General features: G+C 41.4%; 1 protein-coding gene across 1 annotated transcript in view; it reads right to left on the reverse strand.

Annotated features, from left to right (window-relative positions):
* Nucleotides 1-474: 474 nt before the first annotated feature.
* Nucleotides 475-24878, reverse strand: part of PSMD1 (proteasome 26S subunit, non-ATPase 1) — a 75798-nt gene continuing 51394 nt past the window's right edge. Inside the window, exons 18-25 of the mRNA XM_042795982.1 lie at nucleotides 22872-22988; nucleotides 15256-15358; nucleotides 9868-10037; nucleotides 7512-7604; nucleotides 5813-5905; nucleotides 3504-3650; nucleotides 1522-1676; nucleotides 475-687 (exon numbers count right to left, since the gene is read on the reverse strand). Of these exons, the coding sequence (XP_042651916.1) occupies nucleotides 1530-1676; nucleotides 3504-3650; nucleotides 5813-5905; nucleotides 7512-7604; nucleotides 9868-10037; nucleotides 15256-15358; nucleotides 22872-22988 (870 nt within the window). The 3' untranslated portion in view covers nucleotides 475-687; nucleotides 1522-1529. The remainder of the gene's footprint in view (nucleotides 688-1521; nucleotides 1677-3503; nucleotides 3651-5812; nucleotides 5906-7511; nucleotides 7605-9867; nucleotides 10038-15255; nucleotides 15359-22871; nucleotides 22989-24878) is intronic.

Here is a 24878-nt window from a genome sequence, read left to right on the forward strand (position 1 = left end):
CTCGTATTTGGTGAAAGCAGGAAAGCACGCAGGAAAAAAAAAAAAAAAGACAGGGATTTTGTGAAGTAAAAAGAAACACGCCCCTGTTTCCCCATCACTAACACCCAGAGCCCTTCTGTCAGCCCTACACTGTCACACAACTACCAGGATGAGCAAGGGGGAAGACCAATGCAAAGTCAGTCTCACAGAGGTAATCTGGAAGCAGACCTCATCTGGACAGCTGCTGCCAAGTAGAAATCTGCCCTCTCTGTAGCGTCAGTGCTAAGGGCAGGCCAGTCTGGAGGTGGTGACCTTGCTGAGCCTAAATGAGTGCTAGAGACAGGAGAGTGTGCACAGATCCCAACCACTCTATAGAGGAGCAGTCAGTCAAGCTTTGATGGAAGAAGATGCACAATTTGGGTCTAGTTTTTAACATTCGGGGTGAATGGAAAAGGTTTTTAGGCTTTTTTTTTTTTAAAAGCAGCAAGTCTTCTGTCAAGAGTTTTTAATATATTTATTTGAAAACAAGGTTTTGTGAAAGAGTACACTAAATAGCATATATCTGTTCTTCAGCCATAAAACACGGACTATCAGCTTTAGCTCAGCACAGGTTGGGGCTGCATGCACTGAACAGCAGATCTTGATAGGAAGGTCTTCATGTCTGTCTTTCTGATATCGAGCATAGTGTCTTCTTTAGAGGACATGATCCTGGAGGAAGGGAGGAGAGAAACCAGAAAAGCAAACGTATTTTAGCTAAGGCTTCTTGTGGTTGGCCCTATACGCTCACCCGAGCCTGCCACTGACGCAACATTTACAGTTTTTAGCAAGAAGTTTGTTTTCCTGCCCATCCACCAATTCAAGTGCATAATCTTTGCTCTTGGGAGCACTGGGACATGCCAGCCCATATTTGGAAATAAAGCAACTGGGTTTCTGCCTCTCAGTGAGAAACTTGCATGTTAGTTCAGGCACTTTAACCAAGGAACCTAAGAATGACACCATTCATTGCCTGGATCAGATCTACAAGTATTGTTATGTCAGGCTCAGAGAGCACCACAGAGCCCATGAGTGGAGAGTCTTTAAATTCTGATAAGAACTGCTGGGAAGACAAGACAACCCCAAGAAGCAGAGTAGTAGTTCTCTCAACCAATCCTGTGACACTGAGGTCAAGTAGATGACAGCTTTGTCACATAAACCACTTGCCCCTCTGGGACCGTCTTTCATGAGCTGATTATTCCCAGCTCAGCTGTTGTCTGTGACCCCACACACTGCTCTAACTCTGCCCAGTGAGGCTGTGCTCAAGAGTAGCCAAGCCTGCGAGATTAGGGGCCAGGTCCAGTATGACTGGGTCAGGCCTGATCCAAAAGAGTGGACTTCTCTTTTATCGATGCCAAACTCTTCAAATCAGGACAGGGCATGTTTCTGAATCTGGCACAGAAGAGCTAAAACAAGAGTGCTGGGTGCTGGTAACTGCTTCACAGTTAATCCAAAGTGGCTTTTCTTTCATTGGGATTAATGAAGGTGACTCTGCACACTACACTGTACCTCAGATCTTAATCATCAATGTACTCAAAGGGCTCTGGTGGTTCAGGTTCCTGCTCCTCTTCCTCGATCTTCGGACCGTGAGCTGCCACAGGTTCAACCAGCTCCTCCATATCCTCACTGGTGTCCTTCAGAATGATGATGCCTCCGATGGAAAGCTGGAAGACAAGGGCAGTGAGCATTAGAGCTGCTTGCCTCTGCCTCGTGGTGGAGTGTTTGTAGTCCCAGTGCTTATCCTGAGACACCTCAGCAGGAAAGAGTTTCAGAGCAAAGCGCCTGACACTTGCCCGGGTCCTTGCCTGATAAGGGGATGAACAGACAGAGCCTATCCAGGCTACCTTTTGTATTTCCACTATCTAAGTCTCAGTTTGATAGAAAATGGCATCTGGATTCACAGCTTTACCCCAGTCCCAGTCTGGGGCTTTCCACATGAAAACTAATTGAATCATAATTGCTTTATAAGGCTCATCTTTTCAGGGCAACAAAGCTTAGTGAGGCCTCTCTGTGAAGCCGCCTCCCAGGAGGCTATCTGAAACACAGACTAATCTGATCACCAGCTCCCACCGACTGAGGAATCTTATTAGCAGAACCTCGTGAAAACAAAGGGGAATTAATTACAAAGATCACAACCAAACATCCTGGCAGGCTGAAGCAAATCTGTGCATCTCCAGGACTGAAACACAAGGTGCGAAGAGGCAGTGCTGTGTCACGCCTGGCTGGGATCAGAGCTTTGACCACAGTAGGATTCCAGGCTATAAACAGCATTTCAAAGAGGCCTTTTACTCTGACATTGTCCAAAGCAGAGCAAAGGTTCACAATGGCTCCGTTTCAAGAGCCTCCTTGGTTACACACCCTAATTCCAGCAAAAAACTGCACTGTTCTGTTTTCTTCAAAACCTATTTATGGGGGTTTAAGGCAGGAAACTGCACTCCCCTCACCAAGGACTTGGATTCTTTTGAAACTGAAGCAAACAGCTACATACATCCACATTTCAGCTGCATGAGTAGACACTTACTGGACCACATAGATCTTCCCAATCCAAATACCAGCTGGGTCGCCTTCGTTTTTTCAAGGCTAGAAACTAAAAAAATCCTTCCACAGCTTTGCTAAAGGAGATGTTTCAATGTCCCAATAGAATTCCAGGAAATCCATGCATTAAAAACATGACTATTTTCCTGGAAAAATTATTACTTCTTCCAAACACTAGTTTCCCAGACATAATCCTCCAAAAGGGGGAAGTCAAGGATGTTATTTCTTGAACAAAAATAAAGGCCAGAAGAATTTGACTCAGGAGATTTAGAGGTCAGGAGCAGGCTTATTAGCTCTGCAATATATTTGAGCATCTCACAGAAAAGTCAGTTACCCCTTGGGCTTAATGCTGAAAGATTTGTTTTATTCTCCATCTGACAATCACAAGTTATCTCTTCTCTGTGTTAACAGGAGATGAAGGCACTTTCTTAAGGTCAGATGTAACTGAATAGGAAATCTGTTTAACGAAAAAAACCCACCTCTGCTTAGGTATAAATCCCACTGCAGGATAATAAAGCTCCAGCAGAAGTCCTAATGTATTTTACTGCTTTGACAATGAGCCTGTACAACTTCTCAGCCTGATGTAAAGAACATGGCTCAGTCTTTATGACCCCAGCAATGTCACTAATATACACTGTACGTATGATTGGTTTCCATGTTGCAGTGTTTGATGTATGCAGAAGAATTAAAAAAAATAAAGCAGCATTACCATAGTGAAAAGGTTTGCAGCAGCTCTGGCTTTCCCTGAACTAGAACTGCATGTGAACATTTGGAAAAAGGGACATTAGAAAAGCAAATATGACAACAGTGAAGTTGCAAATCTGTCACACATTACAGTGATGCACCAGCTGGGAGTGGCATTCTCATGTACACACAGCACTTCTGGGTCCTTATGCACAAGCCCAGCACTGGGAACGCTCTCTGTCAAGCACACGGGCTGAGAAAGTGACACTTACTGGTTTGAAAGGCTGATACCGGCAGCTCTCTGTCATAGTGAGAACTTTGAGCTGAGCAGGCATGACTCTGGCTGGGTTGTCTAGAAGCTGGAAGTTGGGTTCAGGCTCTTTTTTCTTTTCTTTTTCATCCTTCTTTTCAGTCTCATCCTGTGGAAGGGAAGGAGAACATCAACATGATTTTAACGGTCGTCTCTAGCCCTTTCACAGTTCAGGAAGGGAAGGTACAACCTGCTACTCTTAACACAGGAAGCAATTCCAGGGCATGGTGAGAAGCCATCCTCCTGCTTAGGAACAAGCTAACACATACCTATCAGCTGGCACAGGCAATACCAGCACGGATCTAAGCACTCTCATTATGGCACTGCCTCATTCTCAACTGCACGAGAAAATAAGTTCAACCAGAGGTGGCAGGGGAACAGTTTACCTCTGGCTTCCCAATACTTCCTCTGTAAACCACCACTTTTTGTTCACAACTCAAGATTCTTTAACATCATTACTAAGCACATGAAAATTTCCAAGAGCTGCCCTTGTATTTTCACAGCAATGTGGCTGTCACTGACAGCAGCTCAACCAAAATGACTCGACCTCAGTGACTCTCTAGGAAATGGTAATTAAGCCCTCCCTTACCAATGACTCAGCATCTGGAGGCAAATGCTCAGAAGGGAAAAACCACAGCATCCTTTACATACTTAAGAACATGGATCAGGTTTTCCCTCTTGCTTGGGAACGTCAGAGTTGCAACCAAAAAAGACTTCAGAAAAGATGGAAACAACCAATAGGAAATGATTAGGAACACCAAACACACAGCATGTCCTGTAACAGCAGACAGGACTTTCTCTGGCACAGTAACTGCTCATTGCTGTGCAGAGCTCTTGGAAGCTACAGATTAATAGTCAAATTACAGGCATAAGGGAAAAACAGGAAAGCAATTATACCTCTAAAACATTAGGACAATAGCAAAACACTCAAACACAGCAGGTGGCAGCAAGCTCCCTTTTTACTATCCTAATTTTTCTGCTCAATTCAGCCAAGAAAACTTCAGACATCTGGAACATACACACAGACGCAACACATGAATACCTTCTAACATATTGCTTCCTCTCAACACGTGTACTTAACTGTAGGTTGTAGCAATTTTAGAAGAAACATGCATCTGTTCAGCACATTTTGCTTAGTATATAGTGCTGTAAGAATAATTCAAAGAAAAGGCAATGTTTGGTGACAAAGCAACTTTGATAGAGGAGCAAAAAGACAAAACCCAGAGATTCTACTTTGCACGCATGAAATTATTAATTTTCTGGGCCAACTGGATAAAGTTCAGTGCCTACAACATGGCCACGCTTAAGTAGGTCTAGGAAGGTTATTTTACATGTACACCTCTGATCTTTTGCCACATTCTCTTCACATACCATTTGCATGTTTCTTTTTAAAATCAGAGAGGTCAAATTCCCTGACCATACTGCTTTCCTCACATAAATGTTAAAGTGGAATCAGAAAGGTTTCTACTGAGCTTGTCTGCATAATACATTTTCAGCTTACAGTTGTTCTTGGCATATTTGCATTTGTTAGCAGAGCACAAAAGGAAGGGTCCTTTGTCAGGGTACAGCAAGAATTTTCTGCCCTATGTTTTCCAAATTACAACCACCACCAAGAATTCATTATCCAGCCATTTCTCTATCCCTCATCTTGCTCCTGGGTGACACAGATGAGGATGACAAGTTCCAGTGTCAGGTCAGTGAGCTGAAAGAAATCATCAGAGAACCAAAGCAATCACTATAACTACTGAACAGTGTATGGATCCTGCGCTCAAAGCTCAGCTGGTTCTGAGCTGGGTGTGGATAAGTGTTCAGCATTCTGACAGATGGGCAAAGCACATAAGAGACTGTTGCCAAAAAGGTGAGTATTTCAGAATAGGGGGTTAAGTGTGTGCAAAACCAGAAAGTTTAAACTCCTTGGCGTTCTCAACTGAATTAGACAGCACCAAGCAAATGCTACAACACTGAGTCCATTTTAAAAGGTCAGAGGTACCAAGGACATTAAATTACTAAAGACCTTTTCCACATTGAGGAAGATTTCTCAGAAATAATGGATTGACAAATAATACCACCTCTTGCATTTAACAGTACACACAGAGTAAAGATGCTAACCAGTATATGCAGTACACTGAAACATGTGTTGATGCTTTGCTTAGAACTAACACAGGTAGCAGGGGGGACAGCATTAGGTGGGTGCCAGCTTTCATGATGCATCTTCCACAGTTTTAAGTGTGGGGGGAGAGAAAACATTTAAGTTTCAGTGTTTGCACTCACCACTTCCATCTTCTCCTCTTCTTTCTTCTCTTTCTCTTTCTCCTTTTCCTTCTTCTTGGCTTTTGCAGTGATGGACAGCACAGCAGTGGAAACCTGGATATGTCAACAGAGGAGGCATTCAGTGTGACTGCAACAGTGTACGCTGCACTTCAGCTCCCCAGGCAGGGGAACAAAGGGAAATCAGTGTTAGGTCAGTTCTCAGTGCAGGTGTCAGTAAGATCAATTCCACTTCCTACCCATTGCTCTGTTTAAGAGACAAATACACCTCCGTCAAAGTAAATAAATGGCATAGATGGGACAAAAAAATACCATGAATGCAGACTGGGTCCATCCACATATGCAGAAGAAGAGCAAACTTCCTAATTTAGAGCTTAATCATTACTGTCTGGGTCTCTATATTTTTCTTTCTTTATTTTTAACAAAGCAACAAATGGCATTCTTGTTACAGGAAAACCTGTTGCCAGAGTCTCCAAGGTGAAGAAACATGTATATAGATACTTTATAGAATGACCTAAAGCTGTTTCACTGTCATAATCAGAGCTGTGTTTCTCATTGATCTAAAGAAGTGGCTACACAAAATGCCCTGTGGAGGAGCCCTCAGGAGGCTCTGGCACTCCTGAGACAGAAAGTACCCAGAAGCAACACTTGAATACAAGAATTCAGCACCTCTCCCTTCCAGTGAGCACATCTCTCTATCCACAGTAACTGTCTCTGTAAGGCAGCAACTTTCTGAAGGACAAGGAGCAACCGCATTTGTCATGTTGCTGATGAGGCTTTCTAGGCTAAATGTGGACTCTTGGCACATTTTAATTTTGGCCAGGGAAGTTTAAAAGAGAAAGGATTTGTCCAATTCCCACCATATTTCAAAGGCGAAAGCAAGCAGCTATAAGCAGTGAGCTTTGCCTTTCATCAGAGTTCATTTCTGGGTTTCTCTGTGGCTTGGAAATCTGTCCTGTTCAGTATTCAATTCTGGTAAAATGTTTTACAGTTTTCACGCAATGTCATTCATCAGCATGACATGCCTGAGGTCTCCACTGCTGCAGCTGCTCCCTAAGGGCTGCTCTGCCTGCTGCTGTGGTCTGCTCAACAGCTTTTATCATCCTGCACCAGGAGACAAATTGCTTCCACTATTGTCCCACTTGTCATCCCACAAGTCTCATCTCTTCCTTTTCAATACCTAGATATTCTCAGTTCCACACTTACCTTCTTGCAATCCATGGCCCTGGCAGCACTTATTCTAGCACATGGGCCCACTGCTCTGAGACTAGGTACACTTCTGTCCTTTCATATGGGACTATTTGAGAAGCATCTCACCTAATATTCTGAATGTTGATATTGCAGTAGCACTTTGAAGCCCAGGTCACAAACAAGGACCCTGCTATGCTCAGTGCTGCACAGAGATGATACACAGATGCAAATCAGGAGGGCATGGGAAGGAGGTTTTTTTAAACAATGATTCTGCTTGACACTGGCGACAAGGGGGGTTCCAGCAACTCAGCAACACAGCACTTGTATGCCATGATCAGCAACAGTCCCAGGCACCTCAGGAAAAAATAGCCAGAATTCTCTTTCAGAGACAATAGTGCCTGCCCGTTTTTCTTTCGCTCTTGAGATTCCCTGTTAGTGCCACCAAAGTCAATGTTTATACTAGGAGGGAAAAGAGGTTAGTCTTTACAACACAGAAAGCTAGCCCAAATACCTTTTCTTTCTCCTTTTCCTTTGGTACCTCAAGAGGTGGGGGGTAGGCAAATGTGGACGGCTTGCAGTTGGACTTGTACTGGACTTTTGGCATCTAAGACAAACAGTTAAAAAAATGGTTAGAGATGAGAAAAGCAAAGGGAAAAAAATTCACAGCAGAATAATTACTTTAGCTTAATTTTCCTTCCAGCAGAGACAAACACAGATCCTCTAAAGAATACAAGCTTCCCCTTCTCCCCCTCCGGAAGCTGAGAAACTGTTATCGGTGGCAACAGTTCAACTAGAACAATGTTATTTAATTATTCTGTAATTCGACTCTGGCAAGCTCTCCTAGCCTTCTCCATACACTCCACACTATTCACACCATGCTTTGTTTTCATTGTTTCGAAGCTTTTGTGGTTTTGATGTTGTTGCTGTGCCTGCTCATTTTAACACAAAATTGGTTTAAGATCTAAGTGAAGATCTGCTCTGTCAATGCACGCTAGGGCACACGGAACACTGCCTGACATTAACCTCTTACGAAAGGACAGTACATTTTGGGGGTGGGTTACCAATATCACATTCTCTTACTCTTGGCTACTAAAACAAGGGCAGAAAGCATCTTTTGACAGTGCTTGTCAGGCCACACCTAGAATAATGTGTTCAGTTTTACTCCCCGATATACAAGAGAGATGTGGACAGGCTGGAGAGGGTCCAGAGGAGAGCCACAACGATGATCAAAGGACTGAGAAGCCTGCCATGTGAGGAAAGGCCGAGAGAATTGGGTTTATTCAGCCTTGAAAAGAGAAGGCTTAGAGGAGATCTTGTCACCATGTTCCTGTATTTAAAGGGTGGCTACAAAGAAGATGGAAACTCCCTTTTTACAAGGAGTTGGATGGAAAAGGCAAGGAGTAATGGGTGCAAGTTACTTCTGGGGAGATTTCGTCTGGGCACAAGAGGAAAATTTTTCACAATGAGAACAATTAGCCACTGGAATAATTTCCCCAGGGAAGCAGTGGATTCCCCAACACTGGACACATTTACGACTCATCTGGACAGGGTGCTGGGCCATCTTGTCTAGACCGTGCTTTTGCCAAGACAGGTTGGACCAGATGATCCTCATGGTCCCTTCCAACCTGGTATTCCATGATTCTATGACAGCCAATCCAAATTCCTGAACTGAATTAATTTCTGCAGTATCTCAACTCTCCTCCTTTAGGACACATCACAGAGCAACAATAGAAGAGGGACTGCTGAGGAAGCAACATGGGTGTGGTGCAGCCCATAATGTACATCCAGCTTGTAGCTGGCTTTAGTATGCAAGCCAAGTTATACAACATAACCTGACCGACAGCCATTTGGGCTCTGTGCAAACTCTAAGGGATGGGGAGAGGGAGCCAAAATGGCAGTAACACCCAAGCAGCTAAAAAGATGCTGATCTTATCACCATCAGGGAGGTGTAGAGACAAGCAGCAATGTGTAACCTCTGTGAAGTATTCAGGACAGAGAGAGAAAATAAAAGACAAAAAAAAAAAAAAAAAAAAGCATTTTCATGCAAACCTCTCTCTTCAAACAGAGCTGTGTGTAGATTGACTTGATGCTCAGCTGGAGACAGGTGAAAGCAGTAGCCTAGAGCCATTAGGTTTTGGTCCAGGGGCTGCAATCCAGCAACCTGGCTCAGTCCCACAGAGGGACTCTGAGAGCAGCCCAGCCCTAAGCATGCTCTGTGTATCGCAGAATTAACCTGCAGCAATGACAGGAGGGGGCTGCACACCCCTGCTCTGCCACGTTCAGAAGCTTTTTTGGTTCAAGTTACTAGATCAGATCTTCAGCACAGGTGACTCATCATGGTACACAGCTTGCAGGGGCCATACCACATCAGATTAGCTGGAAGAACAGATGCATAAAAAAAGTGCAGTACCCACAACTGCTTGGTTTAATGTTTAGTCCCCAAGAAATCCAAACAAGTCCTGTTTTCCCACTGCAAGCTTTCCTAGGGGAGAATATCACATAATTTTGTTGTGAGTGCAGGGGAGAAACATGCTTTTTTGAAAAAAATAAAAACAACCAACCTTGACCTTCTGGAGTGATAATGGGGTGGTCTCTGCCCACATATACTTACTAGAGTTCCTTTCTTTGTAAGCTACTTTGAAGTAAAGGGGTCAAAGTCTGCTCTCTACATTTTTCTTGTCCCTATTCCCACCACCAGCTCTGCAATTTAAGCATGCTTTTCATATTTCTTCCAGTTAGTGCCTTCAGATTTCTTTCAGTTAGTGCCCTTCCTGGCACAAACAAGCTGAAGACGTGGAAGGAAACCCAACAAATCCATGCACAACCCCCCCTGAGACCAGCACCTCTTCTCTCTGCTCATTACGTACCTTAAGATCCTTGTTAAGACCAATGACACAGGTTGGAGTGAAAGCCAGCGACAAGAAGTGTGACAGGGGGAACCAGAACCAGAACTGGGTGAAGACCAGAACCCCCACCACTGAAGGCATGTGAGTATGTCCTGTCCTCGACTGCAGTGAAATAGTTACGTTATGGCCCCCTGTAAGGAATTATAAATTAAATAATGAATGTGTTCCTGGGTACTCCACAAAGACATCTGAGCAATGCATCTCTAAAACAGCTGCTGTAAAGGGGACTACACAGCAGAAGCCAGGCCACAATGCTGTCAACTTTCTCCTCCGTAACATGCTTCCCTCCTTTACTGTGATCTCAGCTTACATAGTAGATAGAAGACAGGCAGCGTAACAAACTGCTCCATCTACTAGGTATTACTCAAACACAATCAGCAAACACAGCCCTTCCACACTCATTTTGCCAGGATACAGATTAAAAAGTACAATGTTGAAGGAAGGGAGAGGGGTAGAAAAAAGCAAACCTTTGCCATAAGCAGTTTTAAAACATAGCATATAGATGATCCACAAGACTCACAAGGAAAACAGTGCATATAAAGCAGCGCATACAGGAACTTTCTTTCTGTGGCTGCCTCCCTGAACTGCCAGTTACTCAGAAGAAATATGCCTAGGTTTTTATCCTACACCATCTCAGTAGAAAAAAATGTAAACAGCAGCAACTTCAGAAGTTGCTTCTAGAGGTTATCAATCTAAGCAGCAAAGAGACAAGCTCCTGCAGTCTTTGCAGCAAAATTACATCTCTGCCAGACAACCAAGTCTTAGCTCTGTACTTGCAAAGCAGAGACCGAAACAACTCCGTATGTTGATGTAGTGCAGAAACATCCATCTAGAAACTAAATTGAAAGATTGGGCTTGCAGACAGAGTGAAAAAGTGTTAATCTGATCTTCAGTCTTCTGATGAACACAGTGAATTGAGTTGAAGAGGGCACCAGACAAGTCCATTACCGCTGACAAGACCAGGTGCAGGGATGTTAACTTTGTTAAAATACATACACCCTCTCATTGCAAACTCATGGTGCTTTGTAGCTGAAAATCCCAAACTGGAGTAGCATTCCCCTGGCTTAAACGAACAGCCACCTCGATAGGACCAGGCAGCAATGGAGCTGTCTGAGTCTTAAAGACAAGCAAAATTAATTTTTGCTGACAAAACTAATGAAAGCCCCGAAAGAAGCAGTAATCACATCTTAGGTATCTGTCAGCGTTGGTCCCAGGAGTAGTGGAAGATGAAGGATTTTGATGCTCTCCCGTATGCATGCTCTGCATACATACTATCTCCTTTCTTCTCCTTTAGTGGTAGCAATAGATCTGCTGTTTGACTAGAGAACTCCTTTCAGTCATCTCTTTAAAGAAAGGCAATGATATGGTCTTGTCTTTTACTAAAGCTAGGTTTGCTCTACTTCTCAGTATTTTCTCCGATACCAGTCTCTCACCCTTATACTTGAATTTGACACAGCATTAAGGAGGGACTGCCTGAGGTCTTGTGCTATCCTTAAATGCGTCAAACACTGCACACAAATTTCTGGTCTTCTCCCCTATCTTTACCTTGAGGTTTCCTTCACTGCATCACTGTGTAAGGGCCAGGTCAGTAATCTGCAGATATTCTGGAACAAGCAACCCGGTGAATGTTGCACAAGCAGCTTAACTAGATTTTACTAAACTTCTGGACTTTAGTTTTCGGAATTTATTTTAATGTTTAGAATTTTATTATCCAATCTCTGGAATTTCCTGGATGAGTAATAGACTTCATATTCAAAAGATGCTGTCATGCTACTTCTTTCTACTGTTTTACATCCCCACACAGCCCATCCTCACTCTCAGGGTTTTGCAGGGAGCAGGAAAGGTGGGGAGACATGATATTGCACAACAGTGATTTATCTTAACGATTAAGTAGCAGCCCTGACAGCCTGGAAGGGAACACTTTCCAGATCTTTGGCTGGATGGATGAAAGCTGTGACAAAAAAAAAAAATAAATTCAAAACACGCACAAAAAAATGTTCAGGGCTCCTTGGGTAGTACAGTAAGGTCCATCTCCCAGAATTCACATTGCCATTGTGGCAAGGTTGGGAGGAATTAAAGTGACTGTTCTAAAGGCTATGAGGATTTGCTGGCTCAAGTTTAATGTCAGTTAACAAGAGGGGGAGCGCAGCAAGCAGTCACCAATGATTTATATACTTTGATGAACTCGTTCTTTACATAGTCATGGTGGCACTTGGTAATACTCTGGCAGCATAGCCCAGGGCAACACACCAGCATAACAGTCATTAGATAAAGATGCTTTGTGGACCTTGAAAATTAGTTTCCAACCATGGCCTAGGCTGCATCCCGTTTTCAAAAAATATTGTACTGTTTCTTTCTCTGTCAGCAAAGACTTATACTCCACTTCGTCATCATTAGATGGCCTGAACTGTTAGCCACAGTACAGAAAAGCCAAAATTTCACAGGATGAACCATCAAAACCTCGGCAGAGTTGATTTCAGCATGTGCCAGCGACATGATTCTCATGGGCAATGAAATACAAGGTAGCTCTAATCTAACAGACAAAAGCATTAGCAGAGAATAATGGCTTTTTTCCTAACTACCAGAGTTAAACCCAACTTCACATGAAGAGGTCACAAACAGGGGCAGGCAGGAGAAGGGTGGGAAACAGTAGCACCGAATTCAATGTGTGGGAGAGCAGACCTTATGCATCCAAGTTTATTTTCTGTACAAAAGTCTTTAATGTCCAAAATATAACACACTAGGTGAGATGCATATTTGGAGAAACAGGAATGAGGAGATGGGCAATTCTTTCCCCTGTAATTTGGATGACACTTTCATTTCATAACTCATTACAAATGTCTCAAACCGTAGAGAACCCAGTACATTCACCATCATGCTGTCAACATCTCTGGCTTCGGTCTGAACTGCCCAGTGCTACACTTTGTCCCTGACCTACTGGACTGCTGACCTCACCCAAACCTATGTTAAATACTGAGAAAAGAATTTTCCAGATATGCTATGTAGATATTTGTGTAGTGGCTGCTGCTCCTCCTTTTTTCTCAGTGGCTGAGAAATGTGGCATTAGGAACCAGAGACGATACCTAAAGTCCAGAGGACAAAATAGCTTTCAAGCAGGTAAAATGCTGACACTTAATTAGATCAGTATATCCCTTCTGTAGCTCACATTTACAAATACATACTCCAGAAAACAAAGCATATTGATTTTGCCAAGAACAGGAAGGCAGTCATCAGCCTGGAACAAGAGAGCATGTTGGTACCTGAAGAGGAGCATTATAGAAGTTCAGAGTTTTCTGGAAAAAAAATAATCCCTCGGCTAAATTTGGAGTATCTACATTTTTCTTATTTTATCAAAGAAGTAAAAATGTAGGTGCTGGGGCCTAAGAATTAGACAATGACCAAATTCTTAATTTCCACTTCAGTGCCCTCAAGGTACCCTGCTCCCGCCATGAAACCACCAGTCTAATGACTGCCTCATTGTCAGAGCAGAACACCCACCTCCACTGCATCATTTCCCAATCACACACTGGAAATCTTGCACCTTTAATCAAAGCCTGTCATTGGAAGATAATTATAGTTTTGTCCTTCCCTCACCAAAAAAAAACGCAAACCACAACCTGACAAAAAATCCCCAAACTCAGTTGCCCAACTGTGGCAGATGACACACAGAACCCTTTCTTCCTGGTAGTGATAATTAAATTCTATAGCTCATTGTTTCAGATAAGCACTTGTAGTTGTATGGGAGAGATAAAAAGAATTTATTCTTTTAAGAGACATTAATGAAAGTGGCAATAGGTTAAGAAAGGGTAGTTCAGAACCTTCCCCCAGCCGCTCAGCAACAAATAAAGAGGTTAAAGTTGGCACAAATTCACATGTAGTTTATTAAAACTGCATGCTTCTGGTTTCCAAGTCATTATACAATACATGAGTGACACAGGAAGCAAATGAGGTTTTAGCTGCATTTTTATGATTTAATCTTAAAGGTAGGAATTCAAAGCAGGTCTGTGCTGTTGAGAGGAAAAAGCCAGGGCTCTGGCTTCCCAGCAACAGAGTATAAGTACGGGAATGACCAAAATTATTCTAAATCTTGTGCCAAGAATGTTGCTCAGTCTGAGCTCCAGGAGGGGTACCTGGGAGGCAATGAATGATAAAAGAGGTGGTTCCTGTTGCTTCCTTCTCTGAGTAGCCCTAGTCATGGAGCACAGAGCAGTCTGACTGCCACATGCCCAGAAGGAGGAGAGCTTTTTAAGCACACTGCAATGCAGATAGGTGTAGGCAGCCCTAAGTTTTTCTCCGTTCACCACGTAACTTCATTCATACAGACACTGTAACCACAGTGCATGTTGCTGTTTAAGCCATGCCGCAGAGACAAATACATGAGACTCCTCTGTTTATGTGGCTTCAGGACTAACCTTGATCTCAGAGTACAGGGAAAACCAGCTTGCTTCTACCCATCACAGGGAATAAAAGGAGGTGCATGGCAAGAAAAGGCCGCAGTACAAGAGACAGGATGGGAGAAACTGCATTTGGAAACTTGGAAAGGGGGTGCTAATGACACACACCAAACTGCCCAAGTCTGAACTCCACCAGAAGGAAAAACTCAAACAAAACACTGTCTGTCCTCTTTGCTTACAGAATCCTTCCTTAATAGGCCCTGCAATTCAGTCCTTGTGAAATGCTAATGCCTTTAGAGAACCCTACCCCTGGCTCAATATTTAGTCATTAACACTCATGAGATGATGTTTCCTGCTAGAAAAAGGTACTAGTCTGCGAAACAGTCTTCTAAAGTAACACTGACACAGTTAACTATGTTTCTCTCTTTGTGCAACACAACTCTTAATAAACAGGAAAGAGGCAAAGCCTAGTGATTAAAAACATATTTAATACATATATATATGTATACACACACATGTTTTTAAAACTGGTTATGTCAGGTTTTAACAGAAAAAGCAAAATATGAGGGCTAGATACCACAAGGTTTTCAAATTTCTGAAGCAGGTGCTTACTTAGAAAAACAAAGCAGCAACCTATCGTGCTATAAATCAACATTCATGGTGACAAAACAGACTGAGAGTAAAAGGATCATATTTGTCCAGATTTCTGGACAAGAATTCTGCCCCAATGACTGGATTGAATCCCTTCTGACAGAAGCACACTGATACGAGCTGAAACTACAAAACACGGTTTATTTATTTAATTAGATAAAATTACTTGAAATTTGAGATTTCTTGCTACTATTACACAACAGGCAGAAAGCCAGCATATCTCCCAAATGAAATTTGTTATTACAGCTACTGTAGCCATATAAGCTTAAGAAATTTTGACTGCTTTAAATGTTTGGGGAATTACCTGCATCCAAAATGCCTTGTGCCAGGATTGCTCCAAACTTTGCCATAACATCATCATGCTTATCATTGATCACTTTGGAATAGAGCTGTCTGAACTGGCTGACCTGGATAAAAAAAAAAAAAAAAACACAGAAAGAAAAAACAGAGATTATAAAACTCACTGCATGGGTCAAATACTCTGTTTTTACTGGAATTATTCTGGATTTCTGCATCCTAGGATGACATTTGTCTTTTCAATGGCTTTAGCCACTAGTGCTACAAGTCACCCCACTAATAATTAAAGAGGTTTTTCCCACTTGAAGATACCCATATAGTGAATAGTCAGGATGGATGTGCATTTCCAAACCACATTTTGCAGCCCTTACAGGTATAGTCTGAGAATCTCTGGAGTTGCTGAAATAAAAGACCAATTGATGAGTTTGTAGCAAAAACTACTATATGTTCTTAGATGCGTGACACTGTACTTTATTAAATTTCCTCCAATTCCTACTGCTGAAAACCTCAAACCTATTCTGTTTTTCCTGTACAGTATTTCTGCTGTATTGAGAATGACCATATGGTGCGTCATCAGCAAATTTTGCTACTGCACTCCTACATTCTAAATGAAAATCATTAATGAAAATATTTAATAAAGTAACAGTTTATGCCGTGGTATGTTCACCACAATATCTTAAGTGCACATTAGTAAGGGAAATTGCTAAACCTTTGCTTATATTATCATCATTGCTTCAAAGAGCTTCATCTTTCACTGGTTCACCAAGTGTTCAAGAGACAGAACAGTGTCACATCCAGCAATATCTAAGGCTTTATCACAAATTAATATCTTATGTCTTTTAACATATACAGTGGAGCAACAATATAGTTTAAGTAATTTCTGTAGCTGAAGAAGCAGACCAGTAAATCCCAATCTGCAATCCAGTCAAGACCTGGGAAGCTGCATCCCATCCACAGCATGTCTGGAAAAACCTTTTTATACCTCTTCCCCAAATTAATTTTACTCCAGATATCCATGTGACTCTCGCCACACCCTCCCCCCCCAATTTCATACTAAGCCTTCACTTCACACGCTCAAAAGCAAAGGAGTTTTTTTTAAAAAGGATCCTTCCAAGATGTGTTGAACAAGCTTCTCCCCACTAATAGTCCATTTTATTGCTGATATCCCAAATCCTAATCCTACATCTGCAGCCACAGATGAGAGGCCAAGCTTCAACACCAGCAATGTCCAATGTCTGGGATGGAAAGAAGACAGGTTGCCAGCCCAACCCATGAGCATTATACCCAAAAGCTGCAGTGCTGCTTGGCAGCCCTACACACTTAAGAGAGCAGTTCAGATTAAGACCACATGTTTTCTTCAAAATAGTTCTCAATGCACATTAACTCATCACACCAGTTAAAACACAGGTGCCCTAAAGGAACAGACACTCTGGTTGATACCTCTCATTCAGCCACTAACCCAGCTGCACTATTTGTCACCTTAACTCCTTCAGCACTGGTGGGCTCTGACCTGATGAAATTTAAACCAGTCTGTGACAGTGAAAGACTCTAACATTTATATGAGTAAATAATGACCTGCTAAACATGATCGTATTAAAATGACTATTTGTTTCACAGAAATGGACAGTCTCAGAACCACGGAGCACCAGAGCAGCAATCCACTTTTAAACAGGAGCAGCAAAGCTGAACGAAACAACACTTCTCTGGGTAGAGCAGGAGGCATTTATTAAAACTGACCGGGGAAAAACAGGAGCTCTTTCCATTTTTCAGACATCCAATAATTAGTGTGCTAATAATAGTTCTCTATTCACCAATTCCCCCTTGCATTAAAAATTTTGTAGTTACTAGTCCCTGTCCCCAAAAGGAGGTGATTTAAAGTTCCTTGCATTTATTAAAGCTAAGAAAAAGGAGCAATGTACATTTTCAGGGCAGCTACACAGATAGATGTGTGGCAGGGAGATACTGCACACACAATACAGGGTTTATTCTGGATATACTGACCAAATTCTTCTCTTGCTTCACTCCATTTATGCTTTTTCATGCTTTTCCAATTTTTATTTATAGAAGCTTATGCTGAGGTTTACACATTTAATATAAATAGTTTGTTTCTTATGCTTGACCTCTTATACACTGGAAAAATGCATTCGTTTTCATTTGCAACCTGGAACAGGGCCTTATGTAGTATTAAGACCAGCCACGTGCAGACTAGGTGAACCAAAACCTTCAGATATTATTTAGAACAGACACACAGAGAAACAGAAGCAACATGTAAAATTATTCCTCTTGTTGAGCTGAGCAGTAGGATTCCAGTGTCTCTGTTTAGAGCACATCATTCCTGTGACTCGGCTCAGCTTCTGGGTTTGGAACATTTATAAAAAGACTGATGTTACAAAGCTTGTTCCGTGGACTGTAATCTGGAATGTATACCATAATCAAATCTTTAGATAACAAAACCCTGGGTGAAGCAAGAAGACATTCAGCAGAGCTGCTAATGCTCCCGCTGGCGTCTGAAGTCTGACGGAACGGCACCTCGGAACAGCGGGTAGAACTGCCCCGCTGGGGAAAGGCAAGGCAGGGCTAGCAGGGGAAGTCATGCACCTCCCCTCATCGTGGTGCGCTGCCCCTGTGAGCACCCTTCCCCTAATACGCCTCCTACAACTCCTACTCCTGTGTACATTAGTCCAGAGCAGATGAAAAAAAACCACCAGGGCAGCAAGCCCACCAGGAACCCACCAGCTGTGGCACCAGGACACCGTGCAGGGCAGCGAGCTAATGGGGACACTGACAACCACAGGGGACCAAGGGACAGTAACGGCTGCTAAACCCGAGCAGATCGATTGCCACCTCTCCAGGTGACGTGAACAGGTTACAGCAGGGAATTGGCTGAGAGCAGACGTTCAGTGAAGAAGCACTGAACAGCTACAGGAAGAAATAGTCCTTATAGCCTTTACTTGTACGACTACAAAACATGTAGTGCCTATCAAGAGCATTCTGCTTTCCGATAAATTCTGCATACCTGTGCATCATGAGCTGTCGAACACTGCCAACACTGGAAATGTATTGAACAAGTGTACCCCTTCCAAAGTTTTACTTTAACATTAGTGGAAGGAAAATTGTTCTATGAGAGGATAGGGGACTACCTGGCCTGACCCAGGCAAACCTAGATTAAAGGACTGCCTCAACACTCGAATGCATGATAAGTCTGAGTGCTTATTTAGGCTGTTCTTATAAAGCAAATGCTTCACAGGAATGGAATTTTTGACTAGATCAGGTCCCAGCTGAAAACCTTCCTTGCTGCTCAGGAAAGCCCGCTTTGGCACCTCTAGCTGTGGTGGTTCAGGAGGGTACTGTACTCACAGGGAGCCACTGCTCCATCTCTTTGAAGAAAGAAAGAGTGGTACAGACAAAAGCTCAGTTCTGCCTTTGCTATTGGGGCACTCACCTCCTACAGAACAGAGCAAGATATCAACAAACTCATTTCTTAAACTGTTGAAGTATAATCTGCCAGACTTTGTCTAGTAGAGCCCTTTAATCTGCTACTATTTTTCCTTCAAGCACATCCCAAACTACTGAATAGGTTTATTTAATATGCTGAGAAACCTACAAGTTCTGTTTCTCCCTTGAAATCTTCAAGCACTTTAAAAAATTTTATAGCATTTGGAAATGCTATTAAGAAATTCATTTGGGCAACTTCCAGGAGAAACACTAAAACGTAGGCAGTGACTCATTTCATCTTTACTAACAATACACACCACCCCCCCCCATTCTGATAATTAATGCTGGCCAAAACAACATGCCACTGATTTCAAATGAAGCCAAACGCGCAACCTTGGAAACACTGGGGAAACAACACATGCTTTAAGACATGAGAATGATACAGCACCATTTCCTACCACAAACCCAAGGGGCTGTCATTTATCAGGTTGTTTACCACTTCTCCCTCCACCAGTCAACAGTCATGCACATGAAGCCCATGACATTGTTATGAATAAGGCTTAATAAACAGTTAACTAAGGGAAACAGTGGCAGGTGATTTGCATGATGCTTTTTGCAAATGCAAGTTCTTAAGAACAAGGGCATTTAGGAATCTGTTTTTAATAAAACAGGTTTAAAACTGCATGTTCTATCTGTCTTCTTCAAGCGCTGAAGTTATTCTACATATGCTTGCTCTCTTGAAAGAACATACAGTATGCAGAAGCATCTAACAGTAACAGGCTTACATGATGGAATCTGAAGGTGCTACTAGAATATAACAAAAATCATTCTTGCATCCTAGCAATACCCAGCATTTCATCTAAATGGGGGGAAAAAAACAAAACCGCAATCTGGTCCTGGTTTCTTCACATCTTAAAGATAATAGGCCATGATGATCGAAGGAACATGGAGGAAAAGCCTTGACCTTGTTTATTATCTTCTCATTTTGCCAAGATGAATATCCTAACACAAAACCAGGAAAAAGTAAATTCAATTCAAGATGTTAGAGATGTAGTTTGTCTCCAAAATTGCTGTCTTAATTGCCCTACAGGTCACAAATACATAATGAAGTTGTCATTGATTTCTGTTACAATGATCTCATCACATCTATAATTTAGGATTCTACTTCACAAAATAAACTTGTTATTGTTCTATATCCTGCACTAATATGGTTCTTAAATGTATCAGAGGTCATGAAAAATCATGCTGGCTGCCCATGTAGGAATTGTGTTTCAAGTCCAAAGAGGCCAAATCAGCTTTACACAAGATTTGCTACCCCTTTTGGCACTTAAGCAACTTGCAAATTCAAGGGACATCCATATAATGACAATTTTTATTTAAACCCTTTAAATTATTTGTTTAAATAAAGAGTGAGCGCAACAAAAAGGAAGATTAATACAAAGGAAAGAGGACAGCAAATGTGATTCAAAGGCATACATTTACATTCTCTCACAACAAAAATGGTTTCTTTTAAACCAAAACACTTTGATTCCTAAATCTCTTTTTATTGTTGGCATTTCAGCATTGCAAGGCTCAGCTTTCAAAACTCTGAAGTTACTTTATTCCTGGAAAAATCTAAGTCTATTCCTACCATCTTCTTCCCAAATTATCGCCAAAGAATTTCAAGTCCTTCTAACCCAAAACTCACAAACACGAAGTTTTTAAAAAAAAATAAAAATAATCCCAGAACAGATGAAATTTAAATGTAATGACAGGAAGCTGGTCAGACTATACAGCATAATCTTTATTAAAATCACCATCTCTCTCAAGCAAAGCATCATGAAATTTAGCCGCAATGACATGATGATACATAAAATTTAGCTTCTCTGTGACCCCATCAAGAGCATGTGTACAGTTTGTGGGATATGAAATCCATCGTGCTCCTCTTACTAGCTGCTTATCCAGCAATGCAAATACTCACATACATTGGTTAGACACTTTGGCACACAGTGCACCAGCATGCCACTTAGGAATCTAATCGGATCAAAATATGTCACCGTAATCCAAAAATGGCTAGTTTTCTGAACTCCAACCTTTCACAGTAGAGTAAAATAATTTTTTTTCAGACTGGCAAAGCGCTCCAAAAAAAGTTTCCCATGAGTAATAAATAACTTAATTGGAAGCATATTACTCAAAATATTCCTTTTACTTTTGAGCAAGAAACTATAATGGTTATAACCAACTTTTGGGGTGTTCAAAACAAGTAAAATTTATATATTCTGTATTTAGTCTCTAAATTAGCAGAATACTTCAGGGATTATTTGTTAGTTTATAATCCGTATTTTTTTGTTTGTTTGTTTTTGTTTGTTTTTTAATATCTGCAGTGCTTCTATGACTGGGTAATGAATTGCTTTCTGTATCTATATTATGTAACACCACACAAATTTTGGCTCAAACAAGGATCTGGCATAAAGCTCTTTCAGTTCATCTACCCATTTTTAAACAAGCCACTGAACCCCAGACTATACATCTCATCCTGTATTTGTTAGCCAACTATTTTAATCACCCATTTAACAAGTCTAGATATTGCACATACCTCTGAAGTCAAGGTTACCAGGCCTCTTTGGGGAAAGAGATCTAACTTATTACACACCTCAAATAATCTGTATTTTTGCTAGCTGTTCTCCCGTCTGCATTCTTCTTTAAGGCACACACTCTTCCACCTATCATCTCAAAAAGACTGAAACTCCAATAGAGAGACTCAGCAAGTAATCCACAACAGTCTCAGATGTCTATGATTCAGAGCAGTCTGCAATTCCCATCCCAAAATGATTAGGGTGCTTTGTAAACTGAGATTAATTTATTCTCATAATATCCTTTCATAGAAGAAAGTATCATCTTTATTTCTTTCAGATGGGAAACTGAGGCACAGGAGAACTATACAGTTTGCCCAACATTAGAGGAGTGCAGAATGATCAAACCTGATCTTCTGTATAGAGGGTTGGCATTGCAAGCACCTGACCAAGGAAGAAACAATGAAAACAAGAAGCAGTTTGTTTCCATAGAAAGAAAATTCAACTTCACATTACAGAGGCTTTGTATCTTGGAAGATGAGGGAATCCAACAGAACCCTAGTGTTCTCCACTGGTTTATTCAGTTGAACTACAATTTTGATAACATAAAAAAAGGTCCTAGCTTCTGCTCAGTGAACTGTTTTTTTTTCTTTTCATTTATTTATTTTTTTTTAAATAATTCAAAGGAAAAAACTGCCTGCCAGCAAATCTTCATGTTCCATGACTTGGAAATACCCAGACACCTGTATCTGTAGATTTCCCTCACTGACTTTCCCAAGTAAAATTTTCCACTGGACAAAGAGGTTTTTTATTTTCTCCCCATCCAAATGCAGTAAAAAAGTGGCTGTTTTTATCACAGTTCAATTTCAAAAATGACATTAATAAAAGCAACACATATATGACAGATGAGTAGCAAAGTACCAGCTACTGCTCTGCCTCAGCACTCACCAGAGCATATGAAATGTGGAACCTCAGAGCTTCTATTAACGTGGACTTTTAGTCTGTACAAATGTTTGCATATCATCATCTGTCATATATTCACAGGGCAACTTATTTTTAAAAGCTAAACACAACATATGCAATCCTTTTTGCCTTCTGAGGAGAAAGAAAAGCTTCATTAAAAAAACTTTATTTGCTATGAAGCCACTAAGCCAGTTCTGACCTCAGAAACTGTTTCACCTGAAAAGTGTAAGACTAGCTCCAAAAACCCCCATAGTTATAACAGGACTTCCCTGCACAGTGATCACATCCAGAACTAAATCTACTTTCATCAAAACCAACTTCTTTAGTAAATAACGTTGTTCACATAAATCATGAGCATACAGGCCTCGGTGCATGTTAGTGGAAGACTGTGACTTCTGTATCATTACTAGATGGTTTTTGACCTTTTAAGAAAGAGCATTTGTTCTTCTAACACCATGAGTTAAAATGCTGTCATCTATCAGGCATGTTTCAATCAGCAAAAGTGCACGCTCTGAACCATGCAGGAGCTTCCCGCTGAGCATTCAGCTCTGGCTCTTCACAAGGCACATACACTCTCTTGCCAATGCTTATGTGCAGTGCCAACCACTAAAGATTTGGCATTCAAGACCATTTTTCAATCTAACAGGCTGGTATGCAAGGTATGCCACATTACCTTTGGGCAGGTAATCTCAGTCTGCTGGATCATGATAAGGGCAGATGCAATCAGAGCTCCTTGACGTACATAGTTCACAGGATCATTTGTCATTGGCTCAAGCAAATTAATTGCTTCCTAAAAATAAATAAACAAACAAACAAACAAATAAATAAGCAGTCGCAAAGTTAGGACTATTATTTTTAATATCCCAGGATTCAGTACTCTAAAGGAATGTTATTTGACTGATGCTATCACATATACTTTTTAATATATTTTGCCTGTTCCTGATAAATGAAGCAGAAATCTGTACTTCTGTGGATTTTCATCTAAAAATTGGGAAGCAAACAAACAAAACACAAAATCCAAGTGATGGATGGAACAAGATCTACCTGTAGCAATAGGGCAACAGATAAACAACAGTTGTTGAAAGCAGCAGATGCATTTACCACATTAGAACCACTGACATGCCTTAAAGAGTACACATAAATTATTCGTACACTTTCTTTGCCGTTCTTCCCAAGAAAACACATTAGTGTTACCTTCATTTTCTGTGTAAGGAACAAATGAACCAAAGATATATAACAACATGTTGGAGGTTAAAAAAATGAGATGATAAAACAATCCAGGTCCCAAATTCTTGGCCTTACACTTTATTGTTAGAACTGTAACATTTAGCATCACGTGAAAGCATTCATGTCAAACCTACAGCAACTGAGGCTGCCTCTGAGCACCCATATAGTAAATCCAGGTTTTTAAAACATTTCAAAACACTTCTTTGCTTCTTCAAATTCAGTAACTTCCCAGCTAAGCACAACAGGAACATGATCCGTGATGATCTATCAATAAGAATTTCTTTCAGTGCAGTCATTTATTATGAAAAGCTGCAAGAGAATCTATTGTAATAACTGCTGCTTAGATGTACCTAAGAACACCATGGGAAAATTGCAGTCACCTCAGACTAAGTCATCTCTTTAGGCATATTTTTTCATCTCCATTTACAATTCTGCCACTTTGCAAGACATCACTTAATCATACATAGAATTATTACAGACACAAATTCATTTCTAACCATGCAAGGTCCTCAGTGCACATTAGCTGAGCTCAGTTTTTCTTTGTAAACATAACATTACCCAAATGAGATCCCTGTCTTTCCCCAATTTCCCTTCAGCTACCCAGTCCCTCCCCTTTCCCTGTGCTAGCTGCAGCCCTTGTCTCACCTCTCAGCAAGGTTTTCCAGCTCAATAATTCAACAGAGAATGTTCCCTTTTTTGTTGTTGTTATCTGGGTCACTTCTCTGTGAGTCTGTGTTTGAATAAGCTCACTAGGGAGCTCGACAAGACAGAGCAAAAATGGCAGGAGGGACCAAGGCTACCTGTTCCAACAGCATCAAGTTGTTAGTGGGCTCTGCCAGCCTTCAGCAACCACCCTCTTTGGATCTGAGCAGAATAAACCTAAGATAGCAGTTTGTACAGCCATGGGCAGCGCAGATACATTTGGTCTGTGGCAACACAAGAGCTTTCTAAAAGCACTCTGAAGTGGCACATGAAGCAAGCTGTTAGATACCCTCTGGAACAAGAGAGGTAACAGCTAGGCATCCACCTAAGAAGCTCAAAAAGCTCTTTTAATATGTTATGTGATCTTCTGATTACAGAAGTCAGACAGAATCACTTGGCAATCTCTTGTACAGAGCTCTCCCCTGTCCATACTTAAATGGAGGACATAAGCAAATGCACGTGAGCGCATGAGTCCCCCAGAACAGATCCCTCTCACTATTACTTCTGCTAGAGTGAGGCTTTTAAACACAAGCTGATTTTACACAAAACACTATTTCTAAGAACCATTTATAGAATAATATCATGCCTTTGCTGAGACTGCTTTTTCCAATTGAGCTATCTTGGTGGCTGGGCTTCTCCACCTGAGGGTGACTCATTCATTCCTTGGCATGCATTCAACACCATATATGGAACATCCACTATGACAAAAAGCTGAACTTTCTGATCTCCAAAGTTGAATATATTTGGGCCT

This window comes from Tyto alba, unplaced genomic scaffold, assembly GCF_018691265.1.
Source record: "Tyto alba isolate M040663 unplaced genomic scaffold, T.alba_DEE_v4.0 Super-Scaffold_10, whole genome shotgun sequence".
Taxonomy (NCBI): domain Eukaryota; kingdom Metazoa; phylum Chordata; class Aves; order Strigiformes; family Tytonidae; genus Tyto; species Tyto alba.